This window comes from Protopterus annectens, chromosome 2.part2 (assembly GCF_019279795.1).
Source record: "Protopterus annectens isolate FY-2018-M chromosome 2.part2, PAN1.0, whole genome shotgun sequence".
NCBI lineage: Eukaryota > Metazoa > Chordata > Ceratodontiformes > Protopteridae > Protopterus > Protopterus annectens.
In genome coordinates, this window is record NC_056730.1 from 513,660,230 (window position 1) to 513,672,949 (window position 12,720).

Below are 12,720 nucleotides of genomic sequence, written 5' to 3' on the forward strand. Positions count from 1 at the left end.
TAACTCTCTTCGGCTTACAACAATACTGCGACTGCCTACTTTTGACAGCATCAATCCATATTTTTTTTAGTTACTTTCCTTCCTTCCTCTGATTTATTAGTGGCCATCTCTGATGCAGCATTTTAAGGAATGTGTGAAGGACAGGAAACAATTATAGTTTAGTTCAGTGTTCAAGTGTAAGAACTCTGACCCATGTGTGTTACTTGGGTAAGCTGGTTTGTGTTGCATTCAGAAGACGACTACTTTGTAATAAAAAACGTAACTAATGTGAGTGGAGTTTTCTTGTTCATTTGCATCTGAAAACTAAGCTAGAAAATTCACACTCCTAACTGTAGCTCCAGGCTACACTATTTATCTGAGGTGTGATACCAGCAATCTGTGAATAAGGCGCAGTTAAAAGGCATTGTTTTAATGGTTCTGTAGATAGAATAAGTGACCTAACCCAATTACTCTGCCACTCCTAGCCTTTATGATAAAACAGACGTCAGAACAAAAATAGGAAAGAAACAAAAAGAAATGCACTCAGGCATAACACAAAATGGAATATGCATTAAATCATGCATTTTTGTGAATATGACTTGTTTAGTGCTGGATTAAGAAAGATAATTTTTTGGATAGAAAAACTAAAAACTTGACATTTATGTAAGAACCTTATGAGCTGACCCAGTTAGAGATATCTGGACAGTGGTGACCTTACTTTTGACAAACACGCATCCACTGTTGTATATAAGCTGCAGCTTATATACAAAGTGATTGTGTCTAGATCTAGCGGTATCATCCCCCCCCCTTTACCCAGCCCTCATTAGGCCAAGCATGGAGTATAATACCTCACTTTTGGCATGCATCTGTCTAGCGATACAATTGAAATGCCCACAGAGATACTTACTAAAAGGAAACAAGGCCTAAACAATATGTCCTACATGCACCAACTAAAATCTGTATCACTATACTCCGTATCCTACAAACTGACGAAAGGTGTCCTATGTCTGGCAAAAAAGGCATCCTCCAACCCAATACTGATGGGCCTACTGCATATTAGCAAGTCAAATGACATCAGAAATACGCAGTCCAGGAATCTAAACCTCTTCTGCAACATCAACAAAACAGTCTGGATGAACAGGTACATCACATAGAGGATACAACTGCTCTGAAACAGACTGCCCACCCACATTAAACAAAGCTCACCCCTGTCCACATTCGATCGCAACTTTGATCTATGAATGGGTAATAGAAAGTCTGCCCATAAGTAGTACATGAGGCAGTCCTGGGGTAAAAGCAGCTCCTAAATGCTTCAAATCATCTATGGTATGATCCCAGTTCTTCTCACTAGGAGTAATATACAATTATCGATAAAGGATAGTCAAGGCCAATCTAACACTAAAACAGGATAGGATAACTCAAAGCACCAAAAAGGAAACTGTCTAGGCTTAAAAACAGTACTAAATACAGGTGAGCATAAGACAAAGTTACTCCCTTAAAAAAAAAAAAAAAAAACAGGGAGGCATTACGTCTTTGTAAAAACTTATTTAACATTTGTTTACCAGGATGGTCCGGCTAGACAGCTAGTGTCCATTTTCAGCAGAATACTGGAGGAGAAAAGCTCCAAACAGTTACGCAGTATGAACAACATAAAATAAAATAAATGACAATGAACGTGATAAAGTTTAGGATACACACAGAAAGGTTAATAAGCTAATATAGAGATAAAGTACACTCATATGATCTTACACTGCAGTGTTTTGACATTACAGAGCTTTAGTATAGCATAAGCATACAAAAAACAATACTTACAGTATGTACAAAGAGAAGGAGAAAAAGAGTGTAATACAGTATTGTGCGTTTAAAGCATAATGGGTAGCTTCATTCAGCAGGGCGGGAGTTCAGGGAGGTCCACTGCAGTTACATAACTGGTTGGGTGTGGGTGTACAGATGGGATTTTAGTTGGGTTTTGAAGGTGGATGTACATTTTTGTAGCCTGAGGTCAGGAGGCAGAGTATTCCACATTTTTGCAACTTCGTGACTGGAAGAGAGATTCCCCAGAACTGTTTTTACAGTAGATATTTTCTATCAGAGCTTTGTTACTGGATCGCAACTTCCTATTTGAATTGTAGAAATTTAGGAGACCTGTCAGGGCTGTTTTTATTTCAGGATAATATAAGATCTGGTGTGCCAGGTTAAGTTGGTGGTATTGTAGTAGGTTTGAGAATTCTAACCAGTGGAGTGTGTGTGTAGGGAGTGGAGTGTGATCTGTCATGATTTTGTTACAGTTTTATTTAGGTTTGTTAATACTGGGCAAGCATACAGTAGTGTTGATAGCAGATGGGTTCTGGCTATGGCTATGGTGACTTTAGCTTCGGAAGTTAGGTACCGTTTGTTGCAATAGAGTCCCTAGTTTCTTGAGGACTTTGGAGACCGTAAGGGATATATTTTTTTTCTATTTTAGTTGGTCAATGGTAAATACAAGTAACTTGGCTTCTGGGACTGGGATAATGAGGGTCTTTTCGGTTGAGGATATGGAGAAGGTAGTATCATGGGTTTTTGTAGGGTGGAACAACAAGTTGTGTTTTCTTTGGGTTTAATATTAATTGGGATTTGTTTAGCCAATTTTCAGTGAAGAATTGTTGGGTTTTGTGGTGGTGAAGTTGAATGCTGGATGCGGAGCAGATCAGAGTTGTATCATAAGTATATTGGACTACTTTGGTGTTAGTAGTTGCAGAGTGGAGTTGATTGTAAAGATTTTAAACAGGAGAGGGCCAAGGATGGAGCCTTGGGGTACACTGACTGTGACCAAGAGTGGGTGGGATAGGGAGTCAAGCCATTTAAACAGATTGTTGGCAGTTGTCTAGGTAGCTTTTAAACCACAGCAGGGTGGGGCCGTCAAGGTTGAGGTATGAGAAGCAGGTTAGGAGTTTATTGTGGGAAACTATACAGAGAGCTTTGGATAAGTCTAGAAAGGTGGCAGAGACAAGATTACCTTGGTTCCTATATGTGTTTATGAAGTTAATTAGGGCTGTGGTGGTGCTGTGGAACGGGCGGAAGCTGTGTTATGAGTTGGAGAGAAGGTTGTTGTAGAGAAGGTGGGTGAAGAGTTGATGGTGAATGCATCTTTCTAGGATTTTGGATAGGGGGTAAGAGGACTGTGATGGGTCGATAGAGAGATTGGTGGAGGGACAACCCTTGTGGAGGGGAATAATGAAAGGATTTCCACAAGGTTGGAACAGCGTGCTCAGGAACAGATATATTTATTAGCAGTGTGACGGAGTAGGCTAGGGCACTGGATGCTAGTTGGAGGTAGTTGGCAAGAAGATTGTCGACAGCGAGGGTGGTTGGTTTAAGTTTTGCCAAGAGTTTTTGGATACTAAATATTGGTATTCGTTTTGAGTGTGAAGGGGGTAGTGTTAGTCTGGAATTCAGGAGGTTGTCGGGGTTTGTATTGTTTATGAGTTTAAGTATAGCGGAAATAAAGTAAAAGTAGTCATTGAAACTGGAGATTGTGCATGTTTAAACTCTCTATATTAGGTGGGGGTGTGGTTACTTTACTGGGTTGGAGGATGTTGTAGACAGAGGCCCAGAATTTTTGAGGACTGTTAATGTTTTCTTTGTAGGGAAATGTAGTGTTTTAGCTTGTCAGTTTTAACTTGTTTCTTTGCTTTATTTCCAAGTTCAAGGAAGGATTGCCTAGTTGCGAGTGCTTTATGTTGACGCCAGATTTTCCAAGCCTTATCCCTCTCTTTTAGTAAAGCCCTTGTGGTGCTTTGTAGCCATGGGGCAGGGTTGCTGCGTACACCAATTGTTTTGATTGGGGCTAGTTGGTTGAGAATTTCTAGAAACATGGCATTTCTAGAAAATATGTTTATGTGTTGCATGTTTCTATACTACCCAATTTCTAGGTGCAAAACCGTCATTTGTGGTGGTGTTTCTTTTCAAGCAAGACCTTTCCGTAGCTATCTGCAACTTCTTGCATATCGCCAGGATTAGACCAGATCATGCCCCTGAACAGTCTAGAATAAGTATCCAGTTACTGCTTACATGGTTGTTGACAATGGTTATTAACCAAAGATGGATGGATGTTCTGAAAAAAAGACCAATTACTTTATAAAAGGAAACAAAAAGTCTATGCAAAAAAAATCTGTCTTTATCTGATCCTTGAGTCTTTAAATATGCCTGATGAAATAGCTTCCTGCACAGGAGTTTCTCTCAAATTAACCTTTTACAAAAAGCTGTTTCTGGCCATTTTATAGGCATGGTATTTTTGCCATGTCCCCAAAGCTGCAACAGCAAACTTAGTGGTGTATAAGCATGTTAACACTAAAGCCCAGTATCTAAACCCTGTTCACTTCTTCAAGGCATTTGAAGACTCTCCATTATGTAGTACGGTCATCAGGAAATGCTCAGGCCACTTTTAGAACATTTAGTGTCAAGCTAAAACGATTCCAGTAACAGGCTCTCTGTTACTGTGCGGCACTCATAGTCCTAGAACTGTACAACAGCATCATAAATAAACCAAAAAGGTCACATTGCCAGAGCTTTAGTGCATGCAAATCACATTAAAACACAGCAATCCATTTGTCTCAGTACCATAACAAAAATAACTTCAGTTAATTCACAACCCATCCTCCTCAACCAGAAAAAAACTAAACCCGTTATCCATTTATTAACCCCTTCTCCACCAAGATTTTTTTGGACGAAAAGTACTATCAAAACTAAATTTCAAATGCTCAATGTTCCTCAAAAATATCTCGCAAAACAAGACTGCTACTGGAGACCTGTTCTGAGGATAAAGTACGCAATATGGAAAATGGAAGAGAAGGGAAACAGTCAAATGACACTAGTGCCCACAACACAAATAACCAAGCACATTAACAAGCACTCTTAAAAATTTGCTTTCATCCAGTATAAACATTGAGCTACTGAAACATAACCAGCAGTGTTAATAGTGCAACTGGGATACAGCTAAAACTTCTTGGGAGTACCCATTACGTTAATACTTCACAATAAAACACTGTATTGCGACTTCTTTAGTTTGCTTCTTCCTAGCAGTGCTTGCTGTCTGAAGTAAAACCATTTCCCTATTTCCCTATCCAATACTACATGGCAACCATTCAGCTCACACTTTTCTGCCCAAATGCATTTGGGTCCTTATTATAGCAAACATACCCTTCTCCTTTACTATTAAATTAACAAAATTGGAAGCCTGAAAATAAGTGACCAGAACTTAAAAAGAATGAAAACGCAATTGTCATTCACTTCAGAGTTTTTCTTCTCAGGTTTCTGATGAAAAGGAGTTTTCCACCCAGCCGGACATTCCCAGTCATCAAAAGCAAGCAATACAAACAAAAAACAAACTAGCAGTTAAACGACAGTGTTCTTGAACAGTGATGATCATCTTACTGGTTACTAGAATTTTACTATTCCTCAGAGGAATTCATGTTCTCCAACCATTTATTTTTCTCTATGAATTTCAAGAGTGTTTTCTGTAAATGATTGACAAACCATTCTGTATTTTAGTTGACTTGCTCTCCCTTTCTTAGAAGAAGACATTCTCGTATTACATTTTTTCTCTTAAAACCTTTATAAATTTGCACTTACAGCACAAAGCTCACATGCACACAAGTATATCTGACAAGTCATCTTTTGTGCTATACATATTCATTTTTTGTGGGAAATAATGCTCTCAAGATACAACTATGAAAGTACTGTGCAATATAATATGCCTCCCCCCAAGACTCCTATAAAAGAACACCGCTCAGAGTGTTTTCACCAAAATATGTGTATAACTATTTTTAAACACTCTCCAAGGCAACAATATTATACAGTGTAGTAACAAGAAGTCACTCACTACATTAAGATTGCATTACTAATAATGTCAAAAACGCCAAGTAAATCAATTACCACCGCAAAGTGATGGTAGGCATAGCAAGACGCATGGTAAACATACACTATAACTAATTATTTAAAAAATAATAAAAACAAAGTTTACAGCTGGCCATTTTCTCTAACAAAAGGACCGTCTGCATGATATCTATAAAAGCTAAACAAATAAAAATGGTGACTCAGTTAATACAGTCTATGAAATTGGTGGCTCAGTTAATACAGTCTATGAAATATTTAAATACAACAGCTACACTACACTAAAACACAACCACACACGACAGGAAGTAATGTTTTCCAACTTATTACACCTGTTTCACCAGCATCCCTGGTGCTCATCTATTTTAATTTTCCTTAATAGGATCCTGTTCGCTTTATGACCAGAACTGCTTATAGTCACAATGCATTTACACTTATCAGTAAAAATCAGCCTGCTATTACTTATCATGTGATACTTTTCAATGAGTTAACTAGTCATAAAAGGACTGCATGTTTTGGAGAAGGGAGGAATCCAAGTGGAAGCAAAACAGACTCACAGCAGGATAAAATAAACCGTCCGAGCCCGAGACCTCACAACATCGGTCCCAAAAGAAGAGGATATTCATTCTCAATCTCTTGGTCTTTGACTGCAAGAAAGTAATCAAACCTAACACTATAGACAGAGAGACTACACCATTACCTTGATGCTCTCTACAACTTCAAAGTAGACTGGCAACAATATGGGACACCCCACTCAGTACTTGCAAGGCTTGTATTTCAGAATTACAGGATTCCGGGTTTTAGCCTAAACTCACATGCTCTCCTGTCCAGCAATATTTCATTTTAGACTGCACCATCTTGGAGGGCGGAACATATTATGCTGTACCACCTCATCTGTCAGACAAGAGTCAAGTTACGTTTCATCAACTCTAAAGGAACAACACGACCCACACTAGTGACAACAATATCTTAAAAAAAGAAGACACACAACTTGCATCGATCTTTCTGAAGCAAAAATGAATGATCTTGTGTGGTGGAATTTCAGTGCAATGTGCTTATTTACTTTCCAGCAGCACCGTTTGCAGGTTAAGAGGTATACTGTCTAGGCTTCAAACTGAAAACTTATGTCTGAAAACCATAATACCTTAGACTAGTAGCAATACCTTGTGTTTTGACATTCTTCCTTTCTCTACTAAAAAGGAATCTTTGCCAAATGAAAATGTTTGACAGCATATAAGGCCACCACTCAATTGCGCACTTGACTGTATTCTGCTGTCAATCAATTGACCCCTTCCACTGTTAGCACAGCTGGGGGAAGGTGCAGTCTAAAATGAAATATTACCTTACTGTCCCCATCTGCGTGTTTTTTCCGAGTGCTCAGTTTTCCTCCTACCTCCACCAAATGCTAGTTGAACTGGTAACACCAAGCTGTCAATAGAGCACATTTAAGTCACTCAAGAGGTGCCTGCAAGAGGCTGCAGTGGACCAGTTCACTTAACACAGAAAATAAATTGAAAGTGAACTCTTAACTGCATTACACATTTTATAAAAAAAGGCACAACACAACATCTCAAAGAAAGCAGATGTTCATTCAACTCCCACCCCATACCTGCCTGTAAGCAAGGGTGAGAATAAAATAAAACACACAGATAAAATGAATACAGTAATAAAGTATAAAAGTCTCAGTAGATTATGAAACACAAAAGCTTGTACAATTACTCATACAAAATGTCCTTCCATATATGTACACAACAATTACTTATTTTACAAGTATCATACAGTTATTCCGCAGTTGTTTACAGTGTTGTGGTCTTCAACCAGAAAACATTTTTTATACAGTATGCCTCTTATTAACATACTAGTACCTCCATAAGAGTTATCAAATGGCAAAACAAAATAAATAAATAATTACTTATAATTTTCCATTTGTTAGATACTCAAAACTGGGAAACAAGCCTCTTTTCTGCAGATGTTCTGTGAGAAAAGCTTTGCAAAGGAGGAGAGAGCACAAACTGAACATACTATATTAATAATGAGCAATAAAAGAGAGATAGTGGGTTATGTCATCTTAGTGAAACATTAATTTACATACATTTTAAAAAGAACCAATCCAAGTACACATATTTTTGAGATTTATTATACTAAAATGTGTTCCCGGAATCATCAGAATAATGAAGAGCAGAGTTTAAGAGATACGTGTAAAAATAAAGTAGAAACAACGAAGAGAAAACAGGAGAAACTAAGAGGGCACAGAACGCAGCATCTTTGATGAAATATCAGAACAGTAGGGGTTTGACAAATGGGCATTCACATAACAGCGTACAGCTACTCCTAGAATACTAACACAAATACACATAACAGCGTACAGCTACTCCTAGAATACTAACGCAAATATTGATGCGGTTTCCTGCGAAATTAAGTTTTATTACAAAGTATACACTACGCAATTAACAGGAAAGGGTACTCGGAGATGCTTTTACTAAACAAAACAAAACAAAAAAAAAAACAAACAATGGCATCATTTTGTACATGGGGTCAGAGTGTTGCATTAACAGTAGCCATCTATCCAGCAACATCCAGGTCTCAAACTTGGGACACTTAGAATAAAATCACAAATAGAATATGTGTTTGCATTTTTTCTAATGACTAAAAAAATAAATAACTCATACAACTGAGACAGTACTCGCATACCCATATAAAAACACAGCACACACGTTTATATGTACGTGTAACAAAAGCATGTCTGTAACTACCTAAACACGGTGTCCCCGCGAAAAAAGTGTCAAAATACTCACTGTATACAAAAAATCAAAGGTTTACTCAAAACACCGACAACAGTTCGGTGCATTGCAAACCAAGCTGCGTTAGCTTCAGTTGAGTCTTCTCTTAACCCACATAAGACACAACCGCCATCTGTGTTTTTTTTTTTTTTTTTTTTTTACCTTGCATGACAGGGCGCTTATAGCATGTAAATTAGAAACTATAACACAAAGAGATAAAACCATCCACCATACAGTCCTTAGGGGGACCTGACTGCAAAGGTAAAAAACTCACCGGTAAAGGATACGGCGACTCTTGGCACAGCCTGCAAAGCCAAAGCACAGTCCAGCTGGAACCACAGACGCTGCAAAGAAAACACACAAAACAAATACTCCACTAGTCTCATCTTCGATCGGACATGCAGGACTCTGATTCAAATGCAATGTTATAATCCACACCACTCCATTGAGCATTCCAGTTTCTATCCAAGGACCACCACCCTTCTCTCCGCTATAGTTTCAACAACGATCATTTCGTTTCAGTTGCCCTGGCGTACAGCTTCAGTGGCTGAGATGAACTTAGACACAGATCAAAGTAATGCGCCACACTCCATTAGACAAGTGAATCTGCTTCTTTTTAAAATGAAAAACCTTACAGCAAAGAGCTCACCCCCAACTCCAGATACTTGGCCCCGCCCACTAACCCACATCGCCCTTGCTTGAAGCAGCAGCCTCCCAAAAGCGATCACGGTCACCTGCCGCCAGGTTACTAGATTCTCGGAGTTCCTTATATCAAAATATTGTAAAAAGGAGTGTTAGAACAGGAAAGCCTCCTACCGTCAAACACTTCTCAAACTCGGTAGGTCTGGCGTGAGTTAGTGGAAACAAACCAGACCATGTTTTGGACCGTGTTTTTTTTTCTCTCAGAGTCCTCTTATGTACTCAGTTGTTCTTGACTATATCATAAACACGCTCCAGGTACACTTCTTTGACGCGCTTCCCATTTGGGAATTCTGACGTTTCTTTCGACCACTGGCATACCTCTTAGTTTCCTTATACCCGTAACAATCGTATTTCGCGATTGCTCGACTATATTACAGGCTAGACTGCCGCCATGCATCTGTCAGAACTTCGTTAAGTAAATCAGCTCTTTCTGTGTGTCTTAATAGATAGTTCGGCCGCGCGCTTCTGTCTCCTCCCAGAGGCGAGGTAGGTCAATGAGAGATGCACGTGCTGCGGTTAAGAAATTCCCAATAGGACAAACTGTGTGTGCTGCTTTCTACTGGAGTGGAATTGGAAATGTGTTTTACATAATTACGATTGCTTAATGAATTCTGGCATAGCTGTCAACCTCTTATCTCCAGAAAAAGCAAGATCCGTTAAGACCGGTAACTTAGGACATTGAGAGAATAAGAGAATGTAAATTAACATGCATTTTCTGAAGTAAAAGAAGTCCGTAGTTTCGCTTATTGTCATTATTTATTAATTGCAATCCGCCAGGAGGGAGATAAACACAATTCTGAGCTTAAATCGGAGATAGCCCTCCACCCCTCAGGGAAAAGTCACAGAAGAATCAGGGGCACTTAAATATTAGTACTATTAACTTGAGATAGTGACAGATTAAGAACATTTGAATTAATATATGTTTTCTGAAGAAAAAACAACCTATAACTATTGTCATTATTTACTAAGTGTAATGTACTACATTTTATCCAAAAGTCACTAGATTTGGGAGGAGTTAAGAGGGACAAAGCTAAAACTTGAGTCAAAATCAGGGATGTCCCTGAACATCAGGGCCAGTCAGGAGGTATGCCCCCTCCAGAATTAAGGTCAAACCCAGAAATAATCAGGGACACGTTTTAAAATATTGCTGCTGTTATCCCAATAAGTTGACAGAATAAGAGCATGTGAATTGGCATGCATTTTCTGAACTAAAATAAATCTTTATTATTATTTATTAAATGTAATTCACTGTTCTTTCTCCCAAAATCACTGGTTTAAAGAGGAACACAGCAACATTTTGAGCCTAAATTGGGGGGGGGGGGTCCTCTGAAAACCATGGCAGTTTATTATTTTTTCACTAGGTAACTGGACTGGTCTGTTGTCCCTTTTAGCCATTACCCAAGATCAATACATTAGGATCTTTGCTAATGAATGCAACAGCAGTAGAACAACAAAGAATCGGCAAAAACACAACCCCTACTGATTACCACGTTGGCGGCATCCCCCTAAGCACACAACTTGTGGTGAGAGACCTAGGTACAGAAGTTGACAATAATCTCACATTTGACCATCATGTAGCTCAGTGGTCAGAAAAGCCTTTTACTTGGTTCATCTCATAAGTAAATGGATTGCATCCAGAAAAAAGGAGGTTATTACCTCTCTGTATTCCTCCCTCATTAGGCCAATAATTGAGTACAATGCCCCGTTTTGTATGTACCTCGCCAAACACCTGCACCAACTGGAAAGTCCAAAGAAATACCTCACAAAGAGAATCCATGGCCTCCAACACCTGTCCTATGTGGACAGGCTCAAATCACTATCACTCTACTTTGTATTGTAGAGATTGCTCAGAGGTGACCTGTGTCTCGCCTACAAGGCAGTCTCGGACCCTGCTCTACTAGAGATGCTCCATATCAGTAAGTCTAACTCCTTGCATAGTACCCAGTCGAAAGGCATAAATCTAATATGTGACGTTAACAAAACCTGCTGGAGAGACAAGTTTGTCTCCCAGAGGCTCCCCCTTCTCTGGAATAGACTCCCCATACACGTGAAGCAAAGTACGTCGCTGACCCTCTTCAAGCGCAACCTTGATGAGTGGATGGGCAACCACAGATTTGTCTCAGGGGTTCCACCTGTGTTCCTCATTGACAGGGGCAAGAGGTGCTGATTGTAGTTTCTTTTCTGGGGATAAACTCTTGGCTAGGCTTGTAAGGGACCCAGAGCCATTAGCCTAGTAATTTCCTATGGTCCATAAAATACAGTAGTGATACATATGATATATAAACCTATACGCATAGATTCACGTTAAGCATGTATGTATACAATAACACATAATGAAGCTGAGAAATGTTTTAAAAGTATTTTATGTGATATTTTATGTAACCTTTGTTGGGTAGAAGTTGCAATTAGATTCTGTAAAGAGATGCTCTTTAAATGCAGTTTTGAAGCTTTTAACGGTTCCTAGATTTTTGAAGTCATTGGCCAGATAGTTGCTCTGAGTTTGGCGACTTAGCTAGAGAACTGGAGTGAATCTAAACTAAATCAGAGACATCCACTGTGATCTACAAAAAATAAGTATATTTAAAGCTTGCAAAAAACTTTAAAGCTTTCTTGAACTGTACAGTAGAGAGTCGATTATCAGAAATGTCAATTATCAGAACCAGCCTTCCAAAGTTTTCGAGTAGGAAAAATGATTAAGTCTGAAAATGTAAACATTATACGTATTTGCTTGAGCACGTTTTTTGAGCTTGTAGCCAGCTCATGTGTGAAAAATATTCTTTATTGTCCATTGGAATTGCTGAATGGTTGAAAAGTGTATTCCTGCGTGCAGAAAAAAAAACAAGATCTTAGGTGTTTTTTATATGGTTGATTATCCGAACAATTTGATTATCCGGGCTACCGTAGGTCCCAATTAGTTCAGATAATCGACTCTCTATTGTATTCTGATTAATTGCTGTGTTATTTTTCACTGTTATTGCTGCTTTGACTGTTATTTTCTGCACTTTGTAATACTAGTACTACTATATCTTGTAGCATAAGCTAGATTCAGATCTGCTGAATCTAGGTTGTTTGGTATATAATGAGCACTAAAACCAGCCATCCTACATTAAGCAGACCCTCCTGCACCCTTGTGGCAGAAATGTGCAACCCAGGACCCATCTGAGTTGGGGATAGTTGCAAAAAGGCTCAGTTTTGGGCTTTCCCATTGGCTAGTCTGTGTTAAAACTGTTTAATTTCATTTGTATTTAAGCACTTTGTTTGTGAATAGCTGTGTAATGCACAATCGGGTTTAGTGCTGCTCTGGTTCATGGTGGAGGTCCTGTAGGTAGAGATGGTGTGGAAGCGTGAACTTCCATCTTCCTGTGGTTAATTGGGCCTGGAGTAACTC

General features: G+C 38.9%; 1 protein-coding gene across 2 annotated transcripts in view; it reads right to left on the reverse strand.

Annotated features, from left to right (window-relative positions):
• Positions 1-9,824, reverse strand: part of SEMA4F (ssemaphorin 4F) — a 1,454,381-nt gene extending 1,444,557 nt beyond the window's left edge. Inside the window, exon 1 of one of the 2 annotated variants that reach the window (XM_044063980.1) lies at positions 8,905-9,821. In XM_044063980.1, the coding sequence (XP_043919915.1) occupies positions 8,905-9,016 (112 nt within the window). In that variant the 5' untranslated portion in view covers positions 9,017-9,821. Of the gene's footprint in view, positions 1-8,904 lie in introns of both variants that reach the window. The other variant, XM_044063981.1, reaches the window with a different exon arrangement.
• Between the last annotated feature and the right edge of the window lie 2,896 nt (positions 9,825-12,720).